Source organism: Alexandromys fortis, unplaced genomic scaffold, assembly GCF_014885135.2.
Source record: "Alexandromys fortis isolate MF-2015 unplaced genomic scaffold, M_Fortis_MF-2015_v1.1 scaffold_86, whole genome shotgun sequence".
Lineage (NCBI taxonomy): Eukaryota > Metazoa > Chordata > Mammalia > Rodentia > Cricetidae > Alexandromys > Alexandromys fortis.
Genome location: NW_026067965.1, coordinates 7,769,014 through 7,791,280, shown reverse-complemented (window position 1 = coordinate 7,791,280; position 22,267 = coordinate 7,769,014). Strand labels below are relative to the sequence as shown.

At 45.2% G+C, this 22,267-nt stretch overlaps 1 protein-coding gene across 8 annotated transcripts in view; it reads right to left on the bottom strand.

Annotated features, from left to right (window-relative positions):
• The window catches only part of Sv2b (synaptic vesicle glycoprotein 2B), a 218,698-nt gene that overhangs the window by 5,635 nt on the left and 190,796 nt on the right, over positions 1-22,267 (bottom strand). For all 8 annotated transcript variants that reach the window (XM_050154089.1, XM_050154084.1, XM_050154088.1 and 5 more), the window contains 6 exons: positions 21,060-21,170; positions 20,176-20,264; positions 16,842-17,006; positions 6,476-6,609; positions 3,915-4,115; positions 40-199 (listed from right to left, as the gene is read on the bottom strand). In XM_050154089.1, coding sequence (XP_050010046.1) covers positions 40-199; positions 3,915-4,115; positions 6,476-6,609; positions 16,842-17,006; positions 20,176-20,264; positions 21,060-21,170 — 860 coding nt within the window. The remainder of the gene's footprint in view (positions 1-39; positions 200-3,914; positions 4,116-6,475; positions 6,610-16,841; positions 17,007-20,175; positions 20,265-21,059; positions 21,171-22,267) is intronic.

The following is a 22,267-nucleotide window of genomic DNA, read 5'->3' as shown; positions in this document are numbered from 1 at the left end:
ACCCACAAGTCCTAGAGAGAAATCCGGGGAAGAACTGACCTCTGGTTGGTGGGATACAGCTCCACCGTGATAACATCCAGAGCATTCCACGCCGCGATGCTGGTCCCACAGAACAGGCATTGCCAGCCAATCATCGCAGACTCGCTGTTGCCAAAAAACAGGAAGAAGCAGCAGACTGCCGAGATGAGCATGGAGCCACCTGTGGAGACAAGGGTCAAAAGAAACGTGAAGCCCGTGCCCCCACAGGATTTGCCCATCTTTTATCCTCACAGACTCAGCTGAAGTAACTTGAGCTATTAGGTCCATCTTCAACTTCAAAAGGGCACAAATGGGAAAAACAAATGCATACATATTTTAAATACAATTATATATGCTTGGAAAAGTGAATGTTGGCATATGCACATGGAAAGAGTAGATATACATTTATATATAACTCAAAATTGAAGATATTAAAATTTAGCTTTTTTTTAAAGAAATGTAAAATAAAAAATTAAGAACCCATGCTCACGTAGCTTACGTTCCAGGGTGAACACACCTGTAGGTGAGCTACCAAGGGAAAATTACAGAACGGCTGTTCTTCTGTTTTTCTTATGACCTGTTCTGGTTTGGATTTTAAATGACTCCCCCAAAAGCACACGTGTTGACTGAAGGGCTAGCCACAAAACCGCAAAATTCAGATGTGGGGCCTCTGACATCATGGGCGGATTAATCATTTATGGACTATGGATTCATAGCTTACTAGAGCCTGAAAAAGGAGCTTTTTAATGAAAGTAGGCTCTCTCTGCTCCCAGGCCACCGTGAGGTGAGCAGCTTGCACGTCCACATCTCCTTGCCATGATGCTCCGCCTCAACACAAACCCTAAAGCAAGGGAGGCAAAGGACCATGGACCGATATCTCTGAAGTCAGGAATCAAAACGATTTCTTCCTTCTAAGTGGAAAGAAAGTCTAGGATGTTTTATCACAGCAACAGGAACATGACTTGGACACCCCCAACTCCATCCCAGAGATCTCCCTGCCCTCACAGTCCTCCTGCAACCCTCTGAGAAGCTGACCTGCAAGAACCATTATCACCTTTATGGGGAGAGAGAGGGGCAGGATGCTCCATGATTCCTATCCCATTTTAGGAGCTTCACTTTTGGCCATGGCTGCATCCCTCTGGGACCACAGCGCCTTGCAGGTTATTCTTCCGCTACCAGGCTCTGTGAATGCTGTTTTTCTCCCTTGGTTCCCGCCAGCAGAGGATGACAACAGCCATCCCACTTTTGCCAGCGAGAGTCTTGCCTCCCTCATTTGTCCTCCCAAGCCTGGCCACACGTCTAAAGCTGCCCATCCGCAATGTCTTTTCAATAGGCCATCCCGGGTAATTCTCCGACTAGGACCCCACCAACTGAGCTGGTGATAAGAGGCCCCCATTTAAAAAGGGCTGTACCAAACCCTTTCCGAACCCAGGAAGTCCACTCGGGAGAGTTTGGGAAGCTTCTGGTTAGTTCTGGTCATGTCAGAGCAGGCTACAGGCTGAAAAGGAATGAAGGAAGGTGTGCCCCAAAGAAAGAAAGCAAAAGAAGTGGTGAGTGAGCAGGTGAGGAAAGAGCCTCTCCTTGCCAGGGACCCAAATGCGCATCTGCCTCTAAGGAGAAACTGCTTCCTGACAGGACCTCACCCTGGAGTCACACCGGAACCCTGGGACTTGGGCTCTAAGACTACTGGGGCCTCTGTCTAAAGAACTAGAGAACGATAACCGTCCACCAGGATGCTGCCCCCCTCTGGCGAGGGGCAGAACTGTAGGCAGGAACTGCAAGCTCTTTCTAACAGCCAGGAGAGGATCATGGGAGAAGGAGGCTGGCATCTATGGGCCATAAGAATCCTGAGAGCAATTTCACCTAAAGGCACGCTCTCCTCAGCGGGACCAATGTGAGGCTCAGCTAATAAATTCTGATGAATAAAACGCCATGGTTGAATCAAGCGATAGTCCAGGAGAGCTTTCTTGACTCCGTGTTAACTGCTCCTACCTTTGAGCCTCCTGACCCACTGCCCTTTAACTTCCATGACCCTGACGCCTCATCTAATCAAGAGGTCTGAGTTCAAATTCAAGCCTCACCACTTCCTATCTGTGTGACTCTGAATGGCTCATTTACCCTCTCTGCGGTGTCTCAGTTTTCCATCTGTAACATGTTAATAAAAAGAGTACCTGCCCCGTGGGGTTATGTTATGGTGAGGGTTCAAATGCATTAGTGCTTATGAAATGCTTGGAGCACAGCCTGGCAGATAATAAGCGTCCCGGTGTTAGTTAAATGAAATCTCTAGCTTATGTCTGTCTCTCTCAATCTATCGTTGGCTCTTTAAACATGAGGATGTGGACGGTCTCAATTACTGTTGTATTCCCATTGCTTCCTCCCGTCTGGTGCAGAGTAAGGACTGTATAAATAAATGTTTATTAAATGAATAAATGACTGAGCAATAACCTCATTAAGAGAACTTCTACACTGTCCTTAATAAGAAATGACTTCAACCAGACAAGAGCCCCAAGGACTGAGCTGGACAAAGCTGCAGCAGCCAGGCTGCTCTGAGGGCCCCAGAAAACGCTGCCTTAAAGCAGCTGCCTGCATCCTGTCGGGATTCTACCTAGGATTGGCTAGTACTGCTTCCATGCTGAGAGGGCTGTAGCTGGTCCATGGCTCCAGGCCGTGTGTGTGTCTTTGAAGAGACTTCTGAACTAACAAGGACACGTCCCTAATCAATGTGACTCTATCTGTTGTACCCAGAAGATGACATTCCATCTTTCTGATCAGACAAAAAAGCCAAGCCACAGGCACATCTTGTGTTCACCATTCTGAATATTCATCTCAAAATAATAATAATAATAATAATAATAATAATAATAATAATATCCAATACCATCCAAACACAAAGAAAGATTTCTTCCCATGAAGATACGATCTATTTTCTCTTCACCAACAACATGACAGTGTGACTGATTTTGTTTCCTTTTGTATTTTGACACTGGACAGTTTGCTATTAATTTTCCTGATCAACAACATCCTGGGAGCAGATCCTTAATGGCCTTTTTTTTATTAATGTGCCTCCCGCCTTCCTAGCTCGGGTCTTAGCTCACATTTAGCACACAGACCCCCGGCCCTCGATGCACACATTCCACTTCCTATTGACTCCCTCACATCCTTGTGTTTCAGCATCAGATGGCGCGTGTCCTGGTGCAAGGAAGCAGGGCAGCTGTGAATGCAGATGCCGCTCAGAGAGCCAACAACATGCTGGGAATAATAAAATGTTCTGACTGTCTTATGCTCAGCCCTCACAAAATCCTCCTGGCTATTACACCTCATCTTATTAGGAAACCAAAACCCAGGGAAAGGCATATGCTCACAATCAAATGGCCGTGTGTGCAAGGATTTCAACATGAGTCTGTCCAACAGAGCCTAAACTATTTTTATGCAATTTAAAATAGTTTTTATTCTTTAACTGTTCACCTATTCTTTTACAATTTCCTACATACATAATAGAATTCGATCATAGTCCCAATATGTCTGTCATCCCCTCTCATTTCCGCTATCAATCAACAGAAAGTTGCTATTTAAATAAGAAAAATAATATGGTTTGCCTTGAGTCATCAAACTATCATTGAAGCACATTAAATATATTTTCTAAATAATTTTATAAAGCAGCTGTGGTGGGTCTATTTGATCACTGCTAAGGGGGTGCTAATAGAACACCCTAGAAATGATGCAGGACCCCTCCCCAGCACCCTCAAAGTCTTTCCATGAAACTCTCGGATCCTGCAAATGCGCCTCCTTGGTCTTACAGCAGTAGATCCAGCCTTATCTCGTGAACTATTTCTTTAAGAGAGGGAAGCAAACCATTGTGGTCAGGAGACCCGAATGCTCCACTGCGAGCAACTCACCAATCATCTTGAGTCTTCCGATTCTGTCCATGAGCAGGGCAGAAATTATGTTCCCAGGCAAGACAGACAGGCTGCCGAGAAAGCTGACGAGGTAAATCAGAAAATCGTTGTCCTCCTCAAAGTCCATGTGGCAGCCCTCCTTCTGATCCAGAAAGGTGGAGTTGATGAAGCGACAGTCAATGAACTTGTGCTTGTAGAGGTCTGGGGAGAGAAAGAAGCCTTGGTTCATGTGAGTGGCCGGGAGCTGGGGAAAGACAGACAGACAGATGACACTGAAATGCCCTCTTTATGAACAACCTGTAACCTCAAAGTCAAAGTGATGTTTGCCAAAAATGCTCAAGTTCCTGCCATAAAAAGAAACAAAACTGATACCAATTTTAGAGACATATTTTCACTTGTATATGTTTGTGTGGTATGTACATGAGTGTGTGTGTTCACATGTGTGTGGGTATATATGTGTGCACACGCATGTTAAGACGTGAAGTTTGTTGGATGTCTTTCTCAACCACTCTCCACTTTGTCTGTTGAGGCAGGGTCCCTCACTGAAAGCGGAGTTCACTTATTCCAGCTACTCCAGCTAGCCAGCTTGCCCTGGAGACCCCTTGTCCCTGCCCCTCCAGTGCTGGGATGACAGGCATCAGTCACACCAGCTCAATCTTTGCATGGATTCTGAGGATGTGAACTCCAGCCCTCACACTTGTGTGGTAAGCACATTATCCAGGGCCTTTGGGGTTAGGGATTGGCAAAGAGCTGTCTGTGAAAGAATGAAGACACACACACACACACACTGTTCACACACAAGAATTAGGGGCAGCCTGAAGTCCACTTCAGAGCCCAAGCAGTAGCGTATTCAACACCCCAAACTTTCTCAAAAGTAAAAACCCCTTGCTGTGAAAACAACTCACGTGTTTTCCAACACCATCAAAGATGAACTTTCCGAGTAGAAAGAATACTCAGTAGAGAAATCTGGGCTTGACCGCTGACCCTATCGCGAGCATTCATTTCCCTGAACGTCTGCCTATAAAACCAAAGGCATACAGGGGCTAGCGAGGCCAGATGGCTCAGGTCATAAGGTGCTTGCCATGCTTGCCATACAAGCAAGCATCAGGACCTGGGTTCTAATCCCTGGCTTCTGTGTAAAAAAAAAAAAAAAAAAAAAAAAAAAAAAAAAAAGCCAATAGAGTAGCCAGTGCCTATAATCCTAGATTTGGGGAGTTGGTCACAGGACAATCTCTAGGACCTACTGACCAGTCTAAATCGGTGAGCTCCAGGGTCAGTAAGAGACCCTGTCTCAGAAAGGAAGGTAGAGAAGTGATTGAAAAAGACATTCAGCATCAACCTCTGGCTTCCTTATATTCACACACAACTGAAGGCATAGACTGACTATGGCCTTTGCTTCTTCCAGCTGTGACATTAGTCAACTACAAACATCGCCCAAAAAAATAAAAAATAAAAAAAAAGCCTATGCTGAGTATGCAGATGAAGAAGCATCATTGACACCTCAAAGAATAAAAGGATATGGCCGTTTTTAATGACAAAGAGAACTTCCAAAATTGGTTATTTTTAAAGTAAATCTAGGCAGAAATCCAGGAAGATATGTCCAATAACAGATTATTAGCGGCTGGAGGATTTTAGGGACCGGATATTGAAACTTCCGAAGCTGAGGGAGTGAGGTGCAGAGACGCTGTGTGAACGACGGTCTGTTGGCATGGATGCCAAGGAGAAAGCGTAAATATGGATGTGAAGCAAGCAGTCCACGCAGGGTACAGCTTTCTGAACCAGGTAATCCAGAAACGGCTCCTGATGCCAACTCCTTGCTAGCTGCAGCCCTCATCAATTTCCTAAGTCTGTTTCCTCAGCTCTAAGGTAGGGATAATCAGAATCCATGTCTCCACTGAGACCCTGAAGGGAAGGCTCTGGTTCTCCTCAATGAGCTCCCATGTGTCCCAGCTGCACCGAAGAGGTTGTTAAGTTATGATGAGCACAGCAGAAGTAGCAAAGGTGGTGGAGCAGAAGAATTCTGTGATTTTTTTTTCCACTCATGAAAATCTGAAACGGTGAAATTCTAGAATGCTCTCAGTGGCTCGCCTTATGTGCCAAGTCTGAACAGAGGTAACATTCCCTTTTGATTTAGTATCACAAAAAAAAAAAAAAACAGTTTTTAATTATGCAAGTTTTAAGTTATGCAAGGTCTCCAGGAAGGAATCCAGGTTGAAAATGCAGCCCTCCTGGAATGCTGGTTTTATGACCGTCATAATGTAGTTTTGAACAGCATCAGTCTCATTCAGAAAAAGGCAGTCTCGTTCAGATGAGGACACTGGGCCAGACGTTTTGCTTCATTTTACATGTGAAAAAAAGCTGAGATATAGATCAGACAAAAGCCAGACTTCCATAGGGCACCTAATGTATGGGGTAGAAGCCATTTCTTCCCCAGTGAGGCTGGCATTCATGACTGTGAGTCCTTTCACTATGAACACTTTCACTGTCACCTGGCTATGAGTTGTGGCTTCTAAAGCCCAGGCCACCTTTCTGTACTCCTCCCAGGGCACCCACCTTCTTACCTGTGTTGTAGAAGATGGTTGACTCGATGGTGCAGTTCTTGAAATAGGTGTCTGTGGATGTCACATCTTCAAAATAACATTTGTCAAAGAATGTGTCCTCAAAGAGGACGTGTTTAAAATACATCTTTATGAACCTGCGGGAAAGACAGAATCTCTGAGTGAAGCTTCCCAGAAAAAGAACATTTGGGGACCAAAATAGAAAACACAGAAGGACAAGAGCGACTAGTCCGTGGCAAAGGTACTAGGACCTAATTTCAAGCCAGACTACTGGCCCATTTCTCAGCTGCGTTTCTATGTCTGACAATAAACTTAGGGCCACGGAAGAAACATCTGGTCCGGGTGTACGTGGAGGATGCTGCACCGGCGGCAGAGCTCCCAAATTCAGACCCACAGACCTTCCCATTAGAATGACAGAAGTGTAGAAAGTATGGAATGGAGTTATAGCCAACAGCTCACTTTCCCATGAGCCTGGAACCCATGCAGATCCCCAGGCAGATGGGTACCGTCCTGTACATTCATAGCAGAAAATAATCAGCACAGCTCCTTTGGGGGACATTTTCACAGGATTTAAATCTTACATCTCCCTTGATTTGGAATTATCTTGCATACATTTGCTCATATATTCAAGGAGATACATTTACTGGTCCTTATAGCAATATTGTTTATGATATCAATGGATTACTATTTCTATTCACCTATGGGTGTATATCTGTATATTCAAGAGAGCTAGAGAGATAACAGATAGCTATCATACAGTGTAATACTATATGGCCATTATAATAAATAAGGCAGATCTCTCTGTATTAATAAGGAGCAATGTTTAAGACATATTAAGTGAACTGAGCATGATGGTTCACGCTTGTAATCGCAGCACTTGGGAGGCTGAATCAGGGGGGGCTGCTTTGAGTTTAAAATCAGCTTGGACTATCTATTGAGTTTCCAGACAGCCTGGGATGCAAGCAAGCCTCTGTCCTGGAAGGAAATGAGGAAATGAGAGGGAAGAAGAAACGGACATATAAAATAAAAATATTTAAAATCAAGATATAAATAGAGTTGACAGATTATGATACGTATTTTCAAATGTATTTTCACAGTTATACCGCAAAATGAAAGCAGTCACGGTGCCTGAAATTGTTGTAGTAAGAATAGGAATTGGGTCAGCTTTTCACTTTAGACCAAGGGTATGCAGGGGTTTTTGTTTATTTGTTTTTGTTTTCCCTTAAAAAATTGGCAGCTAATAATAAGCGGGCAAGGAAGGCATCTAGGTATACAGTGAAACCTCTCTCAAAATGTATATATCATATTCACCAGAGGCAAAGACCAGATTATTACACTTTCAAAGTTTGCTGCGATTATTAGTCTAGGAAATAAAAATACTCCGTGAAGGAAACCCTGCAGGAGGTGACAACAGGCATGGACGGGAACACGAAGAGGTGAGAATGAAAACTCAGGTCAGATTGACTTCATCAACCTGGACCAAGAGTCTGCTCAGGGAGTCTGAACCCCGGGCAGTTTATTTCCAACAAATTTAAGTGCAGTATAATTTGGGAAAGAGTTTCCTGGTGTAATACAAGTACCGGTGCACAAGAAGGTATAATTGCATCAAAAACTTAACTCATGGTAAAAGTTGTTTCTTCCAAGAAGATGGGTTCTAGGATGCAGAGGAAGGACCTGACCTGCCCTCGGTCATACAGACAGCATAGAGGTCACTTTGGCTATTAGCTATCTCTGGTCCTGGTTGTGAGAGCTTGTGGCAGCCTCTGGCTATACCGATGACAGTAGGGTCATTTAGACTATTAGGTATCTCCAGTTCTGGCTGTAGGGTCTTGATATGGTCAACAAACGACAAGGGGGTTAGTCACTTCCAATTCCCAGCTTTCTGGATGGAAGAACAGGTTTGACATCGTCCTCACTGGAAAAACAACCCTGCATGCTTAGCATTCCACGTTTCTCTGGGAATCTGTGGACACAAGGACCTCCATGCTGTGCTCCCAACAACTTAAATCATTTTTTTCTTAGGCCCAAATCTGAATGGACATTTAAACTCCAGCTTCTAGCGTCTGAACTTCTCAGTTTCTAGAGACAAGCTCATTGGACTATGGCAAAACAGCACTGAGGAGGCTGGGTTAGGAGAGCAGCTGTGAGGTAGAGGGCAGCCTCAGATACAGAGTGAGACCTGATTGGGAAGACAAGAGTATGGTGGCACTTGCCTATGACCCAGGGTCCCAGCATTTGAGAGGCAAAGACAGGAAAATCAGGAGTTCAAGTCACTCTCAGCAAGGAATCCGTGACCAGTCTGGCCTATAGGAAATCCTGACACAGAGGGTGAAGGGGCAGAGGTGAGGGTGGTAGGAGAAGGGAGGGGGAGAGAGGGAAAGAAAGCTATCTGGGGCACTTTTATTACAGGAAGATGTCTGTGGTTTCAAATATTGCACACCAGATGTATTTACGCGGGACAACTATTCCTGTCTCAGCCTTTTCCTTCCTTAAGATATCCTTCTCTTTAATACAATAACAGGCTGATGATGTGGCCTCCAGAGGTATTTTAATATTCTTCCAAGGGGGTTGAGAAAGCCAAGCCATAAATCAAAAACGAGTCTGACGCAGGCAGACCTTAAAATGTATCTCCAAGTGTGTTATAAAAAGCCAAAGTTATAAGGAAAAGGATAAAAGGAGAAAGGACCAACACATATTTTCTGGGTCTTTCTTTACATAAATCATCTCTCCCAATACCAATTTACACACTGAGCCATCCCAAGATTCCTCACTCTGGAGAGTTCAAGGGCTGAAAGCAACATGACCAAAAAACAGGGACATTGGTATCCACCTTCAAGTCTAGTACTTGGGAGATGGAAGCAGGGGATTATGGGTTCGGAGCCAGTCTGGGAACATAGTGAGATCCTGTCTCTAGGTAAGAGAAGCCACTGATAATGCAGAGTCTAGAAGAAAACTATTGTGATAGCTCCGCTGAGCCTACCGGGCTCCAGGGGATAGTTCCAACCCTGTGATCATATGGGCAGCCTGGGTGAACCCTGTGGGCCACAGACCAAACACAAAGGCATAAACATGTGAGGACGGTTGGCAGGAGTGAGAGGGAGGGAAGACACATGGAGCATCTTGTGCATGTATGAAATCGTCAAAGGACAATGCTAAATAATACATTTTAAAATTTTAGAAAAGAATCATTATTGAACACTCTATTTTGGTCTCCTTTAGACTCAATGCTTTGCCTGCCAGGGGATCTAAAGGACACAGGACTCATATCAGTGTAGTCCTCCTCGTGGCTGTGGTTTGATGGTGTCATCCATATAACAGTGGCTCTCAAGAAAATGTTGATGATTAAAATTCAGAGTTATCATTACCGAGACAGAGTCCATACTACCCAGTCACCATCCAGGCTCAGGGAATCCCGCTGGAGAGTGGGCAGAAAGCATGTAAGAACTCGGGTATAGGGACGAATGAGGAGAAATGCTGGCTAAAGGACATGACAGGGCTGTTGCTCTCGTGAGCTAGCAGCAGTTATGACTGCCTGCACAAGAACACGCCAGTCAACACGCCAGCATAGATGGGGGTGGGGGGTTCTTGAGCTCTAGTCCTAGCTAAGGAGCTATCAGGAACTGATGGCTGCTGGGGTAGAGAAAGTCATTTGTCATCACGAGTATGCCCACTTGTAGGTGGTCCATGCCGCGCTGGGTGATCCCATACCCATGTATATACAGGTAGCACTAAGTGAACTTAGTGGGTTATAAAGCAAAGGAGAAGAGGGGGTAGGAGGAGATGAAGGTGAAGCAGGGAACTGCTAGTGAGACTTCAGGAGAGAGTCTGAGGGAAATTAGGGTTGGATATGACCAAGACTCGGCTTGCACTTGTAGGAAACTGTCTAAGAACGACTACAGAAAATTCCTTTTAAGAAGAATGCATTTGATAGACTGATTAGGATGCTTGTCACAATGAACAGAAGGGATGGCTGAAATTATCCATCACTCAAGAGAAATTACCACAGACACACAGAGAGAAAAACAGAGGAGGACAGAAAAGGGCATGCAAATGCTGGGGGGACATACAGGACAGATGATCACTCAAGGTGAAAAGGGGAGAGAATCTGGCAGAAGAAAGAGTTGAAGAGATTATGGTGAATGTTCCTAAAGGAACAGGAAGACAAAGCAGTAAGTTTTGTGAGGAATTTGACAGGTTCAGAGAGGAAGTACAGAAGAAGCACGAGAAAAAGGAGGTAGAAGAAGCAGCCTATACCCAAACACAACGAACAAAGGCCAGGCCAGATGCGGGTGCATGCCTTAAATCCCAGCACTCTGAAGGCAGAGCAGGCAGATCTCTGTGAAGTCAGGCTGCCCTGGTGGATGCCGTGAGTCTCTGCACAGCCAGGGCCACATAGTGAGACCCTGTCTGGGAGGCTAAGGGGGAAATCTGAAAAGGAGGAAGAAGAAGAGCAGCTCCCATCTGAGTGTGTGTTAACTAGGAACTGAGTAATTAGTGTGCCTCCTGCTGGGAGGAAGCCTTTTGGCTGGACTGGCTGGTGAAAGGGGCAGGCTTGGGGAAGCACCAGGGAGAACTTCCTGACTCCTGTCTGCCATAGTTCAGGGCCCCAGAAACAATGCCCTGATCCCCATCTTTCCTCACTGCACAAGGAAAATCAGGGCTGTATTCTGAACACTCGGGATTGGACCCGCAGTTGAATGTGTCACCGTTCACGCAGGTGATTTGACAGCGAGGAGCAGAAAGGCAAAGTCAACAGGGCTTTCATTAAAGGTCAGCTGTGGGCAGCTCAGGGTGAAAGCGAGGCTTGTGAGATTCACCTGCAAATGAGCGCTGCAGGAAGCAGGGAGAGCAGGGGCGGAGAGCAAAACAGTGCAATGAGCAGAGGTGGAGCTCATGCATGCTTTTGTGTTTTCCCAATGTATTTCTATAGCTACAAGCATCTCACAATTGGCTTTTATATGTGTCATGTTTCAGGTATAGGTAGTATGTTATAGATGTATATGTTAATTGCTATTATTATTGGTTTTTAGAGACAGGGCCTTATATAGCCCAGGCTGGACTCAAACTTGCCATGTAGCTGGTGATGTCTTTGAATTTCTGATTCTCCTGCTCTCACGTCTCACTGGGATTACAACTGGCTACCGCCATCCTCAGCTGCAAATTGTTATACAACTTGTTTTGTGTTTAGGAGCCAAATTTTAAAAATCCATTTATCCTGTGACAATTTCACTTACATATCAAATACATTCTAGCCACATGCATCTCCTGCCCTCTTTTACCTGCTCAAACCCTCACCAGCATCACCCTCCTACCAAGTCTCTACTCTGCAGGTCTTTTTGTTTTGTTTTGTGATTCACTGGGTTTAGCCCAGATATAGGTGCAAAGCTATCCATGGGAGTGTGATGACTCAGTGACTACATCACGAAGGACAGTGACTTCCTGTCACCCCCCAATCATCTGTAGTTGGTTATGTTTACTCTTTTCTCTTTTGGGAGCCCACCACCCAGCTCCCAAATAAATGTTCAGAGACTTTTTCTTTCTTATGAATGCCCAGCCTTAGCTTGGCTTGTTTCTTGCCAGCTTTTCTTAAATTATCCCATCTAAGATGCTCAGAGACTTTTTCTTTTTTATGAATGCTCAACCTTAGCTGGCTTGTTTCTTGCCAGCTTTTCTTAACGTAAATTATCCCATCTACCTTCTGCCTCTGGGATTTACCTTTATACCTCTTCTTTACTTCTTACTCGGCGTCTGGCTGTGGGGCTGAGTGCCTGGCCCCTGGTGTCCTCTCCCCTCTTCTTTTGCTCCTCTAACTTTTTACTCTTCTATGTATTCTCTCTGCCTGCCAGCCCAGCCTATTCCTCTCCTGCTCTGCTATTGGCCATTCAGCTCATTATTAGGAATTTTAACAGGCAATGTAACACAGTTTCACAGTTAGACAAATGCAACATAAAAGAATGCAACACATCTTTGCATCATTAAAACAAATGTTCCACAGCATGAACAAATGTAACACATCTTCAACTACTATTCCACAACAGTCAGCAAGTGCCAACAGCTCCCCTGGGCAGAGTTGGGCTCCGTGGACCTCTTCCCTGTCTATTACTATTTACGTGCTCACTCTTTGCAGGCAGATGTCGCTATGGCAAAGGTTAGCATAGCTTTGTAACTCATTCACTTTCACTTTAACTAGGGATCCATTACATGCACGTTCTATGATGTATTTGTTCTCTTTTTGGTGGATATTTAGACGACAATTGCTCACCATTACAATACTTCTGCAAAGAGTATTCTTTTCTAATTAGTTAATTTATTTATTTTACATACCAGCCACAGTTTCTCCTCCCTCCTCTCTTCCTGTTCACTCCCTCACCTCCCATCTATTCCACCCCCATCCATTCCTCCTCCATCTCCATTCAGAAAGGGGCGGGCCTCCCACGGGCATCAATAAAATATGGCATATCCTGTATCAAGACTGGTTGAGGCATCCCAGCATGGGGAATAGATTCCCAAAAGCCAGCTCAAGGGACAGGTTCTAATCCCACTACTAGGGGGTCCCACAAACAGACCAGGGTGCATAACTGTCACCCACATGCAGAGGGCCTAGGCTGGTACCACGTAGGCTCCATAGCTGTCTCAGGTCAGCTGTCTCTGTGGGTTCTCCTTAATGACCTTGACACCCCTGTTTCATACAATCCCTCCATCCCCTCTTCAACTGGACTCCCAGAGTTCAGCCCAGTGCTCGGCTGTGGACTTCTGCCACAGATGTGGACTGGATAAACTTAGGTTACTAACTGATGACAGTTAGGATACTCTGTTTCCAATCTGATTACAGGAGAAGGCCGGTTCAAGCACCCTCTCCACTATTGCTAGGTGATCCTTGTAGATTCCTAGGAGTTTCCTTGGCACAAGGTTTTCCCTAGCCCTAAAATGGCCCCCATTAAGATAACTTTTCATTACTTGCCTCCTCCATCCCACCCCCAACCTGCCCAACCCAATCCCTCACGTTCCCATCCCCCATCCCTTTCTTCTTTCCCTCCCCCACCCCAGCCAAAAAGTATTTTTAAAAAGGAATTTTTATAGTATAACTAAAAGTGGAATTTCTGAGCAAGAAGCGTCTTGCTTAGCTATGCTCACACAAAAAATCTGCTCCTGAGATCCACAACCAAACACCAGGCTGAGCTCAGGGAATCCAGCCCAAGAGAGGAAGGAAGGAATACGTGAGCACGGGAGTCAAGATCACAATGGAGAAATCTACAGAGACAGCTGAACCAAGCTCATGGAAACTCGCGAACTCTAGACCCACAGCTGTGAAGTCTCCATGGGACTGAACTAGGCCCTCCTTATGTGGGAGACAGTGGTGAAGCTTGGACTACCTGGGGGGGGGGGCCTGGTGGTAGGACCAGATCTATCCCTGGTACATGAGTTAGATTGTTGAAGCCCATTTCTTATGGTGGGATGCTATGCTCAGTCTTAATGCAGGGAGGAGGGGCTTGGTCCTGCCCCAACTTAATGTGTCATACTGTGTTGCTACCCCATGGGAGTCCTTACCTGTTGGGAAGAGTGGATGGGGGTAGCTGGGGATAAGGGGTGGGAGGGAAAACTGTAGTTGGAATGTAAAATGAAATGAAGAAAATCAACTTAAAAAAAGAAGAAATATCTGTTCTCCCTGTACCAGCAATTCTCAACCTGTGGGTCACAACCCCTTTGAGGGTTAAACAACCCTTTCACAGGGATCGCCTCAGACCATTAAAAAGCATACATATTTGCATTATGAATGATAGCAGTATCAAAATTACAGCTTTGAAGTGGCAATGAGAATAATTTTATGACTGGGGTCACCACATCATGAAGAACTATATTTAAGGGTCACAGCACTAGGAAGATTGAGAACCACTGTTCTATACTTTTAAATATTTCTTTGTACATTTTAAATTTGTGTGTGTGTGAGAGAGAGGGGGGAGCATGTGGGGGCCACAGCCTGCAGAGGACAACTTAGAGTCGGTTTACAATAATGTCTGCAAACATTTTATTGGGAGAAAACAATCCCATTTTCAGTACCCAACCAAAACACAAAGTATCCAGAAAGACTCTGGCAAGAACTATACAGGACCCACATAAAGCTAGAAACTGTACTAAGAAGCTTTAGCTCGTAATCTGATACGTGGTCCATATCTGACCTGGAACCTTCAGGTGGGAGCTGTGAGGACAAACTAGACAGCCCAGTGCATCCCAGCACGTGCCTGGACTCACCACCTACTGCTGGCATTTGTAAGGGACTTTACTGTGTTGAAATTAGCCACACTGCATGTTAAAAACCATCTATGTGCTCCTAAGCCCTGACAGCATGGGGACCTTTCGTGGATGCATGAGATCCACCTCTGCTCATTGCACTGTTTTGCTCTCCGCCCCTGCTCTCCCTGCTTCCTGCAGCGCTCATTTACAGGTGAATCTCACAAGCCTCGCTTTCACCCTGAGCTGCCCACAGCTGACCTTTAATGAAAGCCCTGTTGACTTTGCCTTTCTGCTCCTCGCTGTCAAATCACCTGCGTGAACGGTGACGCATTCAACTGCGGGTCCAATCCCGAGTGTTCAGAATACAGCCCTGATTTTCCTTGTGCTGTGAGGAAAGATGGGGATCAGGGCATTGTTTCCAGGACCCTGAACTATGGCAGACAGGAGTCAGGAAGTTCTCCCTGGTGCCCTTCCCCAAGCCTGCCCCTTTCACCAGCCAGTCCAGCCAAAAGGCTTCCTCCCAGCAGGAGGCACACTAATTACTCAGTTCCTAGTTAACACACACTCAGATGGGAGCTGCTCTTCTTAATTACTGATAATGGTAACCTGAACTGGCGCTTTGGCTAAGAGTGTAAAATATGAATTTAATTCCTTGCCTTTCCTGCGCTTTGAAAAACAAGCTCTGGGGTAAACCAAATGCGGACCTCAGAGCACTGTGTCCCATAAGATGCATTAGGAGTCAGTGGGTGATTGTCTGGGTGCTTTCATTTCTTCTTGAGGTCAAGCAGATAGGTTTCTCAGCGGGGTGAGGGTTAGCTTTCAGTGGGACCTTCAATACATGGAGAAAGTCCGAGGCCCGTCTATATAGAAGTCATTTCCTCTGTGTGTTTTAGTAAATAAAATAAATCATGGCCATCTAAATTTTAGAGTAGCCATGTGGGCATAGTGTCACAGGGGAATACTGGCACAAAGGTTACATGCCCAGGTGTTACAGCTTGGGGCTTTGAAGGAAAAACGCACTGTCGCTTCTTGACCAGCAGATGGCAGCATAACACAAGCTGAGAAGCAAGGTGTCCTTTCGACTCAGTCCATGACGCTGAACTCAATGGGGAAGTTATGTGACCAGTGATAATTCATGTACTCCAGTGACTTGTGATGGTACCAATATTATATTGTGATGAACGCGGAGGTTATGGCATTGACAGTGATGTGTCTAGCCCACGACGTCTCCAGCAATTCGACATAATCCTACAGTCATCCACACACCACTGAACTCAGGGACTTTGCTAGCTACAGTTCCAGCAGGCAGACTTCATTGGACCCATGCTCACCTTGAAGAACAATATGACCCAGAGCAAGTTTATCCAATGCTCCGCCTGTCTCTACCACTTCACCTCCAGAGGGTAACCTCAGAGAAGCAAATTAGTGGGCTAAGCTCTCTGTTTTGTTTCTTCAAGGACCACAGAGATGCATCAGATGGACTGAGGAAGCATCCTCAGAAAGATGTAGGCAGAACCTTTCTGATGCTCTGCTGATTTCTCTCCTGATGCCAAGGCTCCCATTGACCACAGAGCATCCCGGTTCACCTTCTGAAAACTAACACAAGGTAGTTCCATAATAGCCTTGCACAGAGAAGTTTCCAAAATCAAAGAAAAAGCTCAATGGCCAAGCCACAGATTGTTTCAGAGACCTCAGCACTAAAAGTCATGGGTCCTTTATTTCCTGGTTCAATGGCATAGCCCGTAGTCACTCACTCTCTGGGAGCTTGCTAAACACAGTTCATGCTCAGAGGAGGGCCTGGGAATCCTAGCGGATAACGTGGCACCATGATCGCGTGTGACTTTCTGTTCCCTTCCATCAAAGGGTCAAGTTCTCAGGAAAGAAGGCCATATTGGCCACCCGCCACCAAATGTCATCTCATAGTCAGGGGATGAGAGGAGGTTGGGGGTCAGTGCAATACAGATTCAATCATGGGGGGACTGTAGTGTCTCTAGCAGCCAGGATGGGTGTGAGGACCACTTTATCCTTGGAGCGCATCCTTAGCACATTGAACTCTCATCTTCCCTACGTTCTCTCCCAAGGGAAGCCCCAGGGACCGTCACTCAGGTCAAGGGAAAGCCCGTGGTCACACACTTACTTATCATTCACAAGCTTTCCGTGCTGGTGGATCTGGTTTTCCATCGTGAAGTTGATGGTGGCCCCGTGCACATGCTCACCGAAAAACACCTTCATTTTAGACTTATATTCTTCATCCTGGAAATACCGGATCATATCAGGGAACCACACCGTCAGGCCATAGTAACTGCAAGAGAGAAGGCAGGAGGTCTGAGAAGGCCCAGGGCTCATTTCTTCAGCAGCAGAATCTGCATCGATGATTTAATGTAGATCAGGCTTAATGTAGTAATCCTGATCATTATTTGAAAATACAAAGTTCATCACATTAACATATCTAAGAGACAAAAGAAAATTGATTTAAAAACTCATTTGCTATTTTAAAACAACTACCAATGATTATGGACTGGTGGACCCTTCTTTAACCTACAGAAAACATATTAATTCAAAAGCCAGAAGTGTAGTAAAAATGGACCTACTAAAGGTGTTCCACCTAGTGTGAGGAGCAAGGCAGCATGCTCATCACCACAGACTTAGCAGCTCTTGCCCAGCCTGGTCAGATGAGAGAAAGAAATAGGAACAGGGTCTGAAAACAGCTCAGTGGATAAAATCTTCATCATTGCATTCCTAAAGGCTGGGTAGACAAGATGGCCCACCTGGAGAGGTAAAGTCAGGGAATCCCTAGGGTAAGCTGGCTAGGTAGACAGACAAATCAGCAAGATCCAGGTTGTGTGGCATCCTGCCTCAGCGAATGAGGTGGGAATAATCTGGGAAGACACTCAACTTTCAATGTCTGGCGTGCACACACGCGTGTGCACACGCATGCACACACCCAGAGTATAAAAACGTACCTGCATGCACCACATTTACACATGAAACAAACACAGAAATATAGAATTGTAAAAATAGCTCTCTTTTAGAATATTATAGTTTATACCCTAAACCCTAAGATGTCAACTCAAAGCAATAGAAACATTAGACTCACTAAAAAGGGTGCTCTGTTCTATTGATGTCAAGAAAAGCAAACATGGAGGAGAACTTACTAATGCCTAAAATATTTCTGATGGCTTTATCACTTTTGACCCTTGAATCACACATCCATGAATCTAGTCCACTGACAAAACAGTCCTATCCTAAAGGTCCTGCACACAGGACTAGACAGCGTGGCACTCTTTACAAGAGCAAAAATCTGGCACCTCCCAGGAGTCTAGAAAGGGAGCCTTGGTTAATGATGGGTGATGGGGTAGTGTGGGGTACAACTCAGACATATCATTTCACTGCAAAGAAGGAAAGTCCAGGTTAGGTAGCACATGCCTGTATGCCTGTAATTCCAGCACTTAGGAGGTGGAGGCAGGAGGATCAGGAGTTCAAGGACACTCTCAGCTACATAGCAAATTTCCTGTCAGTCTGGATTACATGAATCCTATCTCAAAACAAGAAAAGAAAAGGAAGGAAGGAAAAAAGAATAGGAGAAAAGAGAGAAGATGGAGAGAAAAGGGAAGGAAGCAAGCAAACAAAACGCTAGCTGATTGGTGTGGATTGATATTCAGAAACTATAACTGAGTAAAATGAGCAAAAGCAAAATGGTTTCCTTCGAATAAGAAAAAAGAAACATCGGCACATTGTACATACACACAGACCTTGGAAAGAAGCTACATACATACATAGACCATGGGAAACAGTTACATACATAGACCACAGATCATGAGAACATCTACATATATACAGACCTTGGGAAACAGCTACATCCATACACAGACCTTGGGAAATGGCTACATTCCTACATAGATCTCGGAAAGCATCTACAATATATACATAGGCCTCAGGAAATATCTACATATATACATACATCTTGGGAAACACCCACATATATACATAGACATTTGGAAACATCTACAGGTATCTGCATACATTTGCTTACATTTGTTTAAAAAAAGGGAACACTGGCGTGATAAACAGGAAATAAAAGATGATGATATAGTAGAGGCAGAAGGGGGTGGGTGGGAGAGGCGGGAGTGGAGGCAAGATTTCCCTAACGTTCCAACTTTTGAAATGTATTACCTATTCAAGTAAATTACATTCAACATAAATAAATACAAATGAAGCCCACTGATTAATTGCCTGTGAGTTGGCTCTTAGTGCGCACCACATCTGGCTTCTGAAATGTTGAAACTGAGTAACTTGAGAGTAGCAAGGTCAGTCTTCCTCCATATTCAAATAGGCTTGAGTCCATCCCTTCCACCCAGGTACTGAAATGACGTTAGATTTGCCCATATTCACACCGTAATCAAAGAGATCACTAGAGCCCATTGCCTTCCTGGGGCTAAGGGGGCCATAGGCTGTAGAACAAAGCAATCTCACGGATCTAAGTTTACAATCTTGCTAAGTGAGCACTGTGTAGCAGCTACTCTTTGTGCACACAGCTGAACAGCTCTACGTGCTGTACGTGCCCTCCAGAGCCCACCTAGGGAGCAAGATGATGCTGTCTGAAGACAAGAACTGTCTGGGGTACCAGCCTGCCGTTTAAGACCAGAGCCACTTGCAGCTCTTTGTAATTTGTTTTTCTGTATCGTTGGGCACAGTAGGGCAGGAGCTGAAACTTTATTCAGACATCAGCCTTCAGGAAAGTACAGTCGTCTTCAGCATGGGGGTGAATCCAAGCGAGTGAAAACCAACAGACCAGTCTCACTTTCTTAGTAACGGGAGAGGAGACTGCCATCTGTCTACTAAGACGAAAGGAAATGTTGGCTCAGGGGTTTCTGAGAAAACGGCCATTGGTTTTTAAAAAACCCAGAAGCTCAGTAATTAACAATTACAGCTAACATTAACAATCAGTTCACAACCGACAATCAGTGCTTACTTGAACTCTGCTAAGGAGGAAAGCATTGGGATTAAGTGGGGAGGGAAAAGAGGAGGAGGAGAAGAAGATGATGATATCAAGGTGATACATGTTACCGTTAGCTTGATTATTTCATGACGCTTTTGTATATTGAAGAATTAAGCTGTACACTCTAAACACGCATTTCCTATTTGCCAGTTATACCTCAGCATGGACGGAAGAGAAAGCTCAAAAGAGTCAGCCTCTCCTTCCTTCAGACTCTTGTTTAGTCCACAGGAAGCCTTCAGGCATTCTGCAGTCCCAGCAAGACCAGCCCTGAGGCTGGACCGCCTCTTCCTCCTGACTGCTCTGAGGATTTTTGTTGGCCTAAGGGAGGTCTCTGTTCACAGAAGCCACTAGACAGGGTTGCTCGTGATGTGTGATCCAAAACATCTACCCTGATGCCAACTGCACTTGGCCAATTTATAAGCCTCCATCAACAAACCAGGCTGCGGAGGGACTGGCGTGAGGTGGAACTTACCTTAACGCCATGGTGAACCAGACCACTGCCAGAATCAGGGTGTTCATTCTGTAGGGTCCCATCACACAGTACAGGGTGTTGTCCCAGATCTAAGACCCATACCAGAGAAGGACAATTAAAGCCAGGGACTGGCAACAGAGAGAGCATATCCCTCAGACTTGCTAATAAAGTAACTAAGACATCACAGAAGAAGTGGGCAGCCCACCTTCTCCTAAAGGAAGAAGCCTTGTCTACATAACAAGGCAAATCCATCCTTTCTTTCCGGCTAGCCTTAAACATCAACTGTCCTGTAATTTTCCCTCACCCTTCCCCCAGGAACATGGAATTTGGGTACATGTGACCAAAAGCACACCGAGTTTGGGCTCCAAAGCATTCAGCAACCTGTAGCAGTCAATTCCACCCCCACCCCACCTCCACCCCACAACCCATGGGCAGAGTAACACTTTAAATGTTTATTTCCCATAAAGCACGGACCCACTGAGTCTCAGGAGAAGCTAGCTGGCTACCCACTCAACGACTGGCTTGATCCTTGCCTGAAAGACCCCTGGCAAAACAGAATCACTTTCCAAAGTCATTTAAAATCCCAGAGTCCTTTATTTTTGTCACGTCTTCCTTGCTGTGGGTTACTTAAAGAGAAGTTGCTGGGAAGGAGGAGGCTTGCTTCGGCTGTCAAAACCAGGAAGAACAGCAAGGCAAAGACACCACACTTTAAAGCACGGACATCTCTAGGCACAGGGCAAGTTTGGAGGTGGCCTTGCATGGAGCAGACACCTTCCTCGCAGCTGCCTGCTCTCTGTATGTTGCCTTAGTTTAAGGATGCTTGTGACATCTTTCTTCTTCACCCACTGAAATAACAGACTCTTGTGCATGTTCACAGAGTGTACCTGTTTGAAAATGGTCATGAACCTGACCAGCCAGCGTTGGTACCAAGTGCCGGTTGAACTCTGGATCTCAATGAATTCGTCCATTTGCTTGGGTGTTTTGATGTGAGAAACCTGGAAAACAAAGACAGATGTGGCTATTTCAATGCCATTTCTCTTTGTTTTCTTGTCAATGTTTACTTTAATGCAGTTGGCTTTATTGAATTATTTATTATTCAAAAAGCATTTGCCTAGCCCCCTAGTTATGATTTTAAATCAAAGATTTGCATGAGAGTGAACCTTCCCACATGGACATGTCTGACTGCAAGCAAAATGAACTAGAATTTTCCCAGTAAATCAGGCCAATCAAGACATTAAGAAATGTTTATTACCGGGATCATAATATGTTGACTGACTGAGATGGTGTTGCCTTAACATTCACCCTTGTATATGAGTAACCATCACAGAAGTTTGGAATACAGCCTGGCAACAGTGTCGGGGAGAGATGCTGCTACTTAAGAAGTTTGAAAAACCCAACAGAATGAGAGGAATCGCGGTTGCCATGACATCGCAGCTTCCTTGGTACAAATGAGTTTTGGAGTCAGGTAAAGTGTGTTCCGCTCAAGGACATGAAAAACATGGGAAGCCCAACACAAACAACCCTCACTCACTAAAACAGAGACTTTCAAGAAACATGATCCTTAAACCGACCATTGGATTGCAGACCCAGTGAGTGCTTAGGAGGTTCCTGACCATGCAAACCACTTTAGTGGAGTTATCCAGGTCCACAAGGCCGACGTTCCCCCCAAAGTCACAGGACCAGAAGAGGAGTGTGCTCAAAAAACTCAGAAGCAGTTTTATCTGTTCTCTAAGAAAGCATTTGAATAGATAAAAAAACAGATCCGAGTTCTCCATCTCTTTCTCCAGCCAATGAACTGAGAGTGTGAAGATGTATAAGAGAAACACAGATGGAGCTGGGCAACCTTCAGGATGGCCAGACGCCTGCTCAACAATGTGCTGACGGTCACATCTGTGCAGTCTGGGCCTCCCGGCTGCACAGCCTTGAAAAATGCTCTTTGTTCTGGGGTTAGCCAGGGAAACTGGGCAAGTGTCATAGGAGTCTCAGCAGAAGGATTCGGCGGAAGCAGATGGAACAGGGCTTCAAATCATCAAATAGCCCCATGGGCATCACAGCACCTGTTATCGCCGGAGGAGGCCAAAGGGAAAGGGTG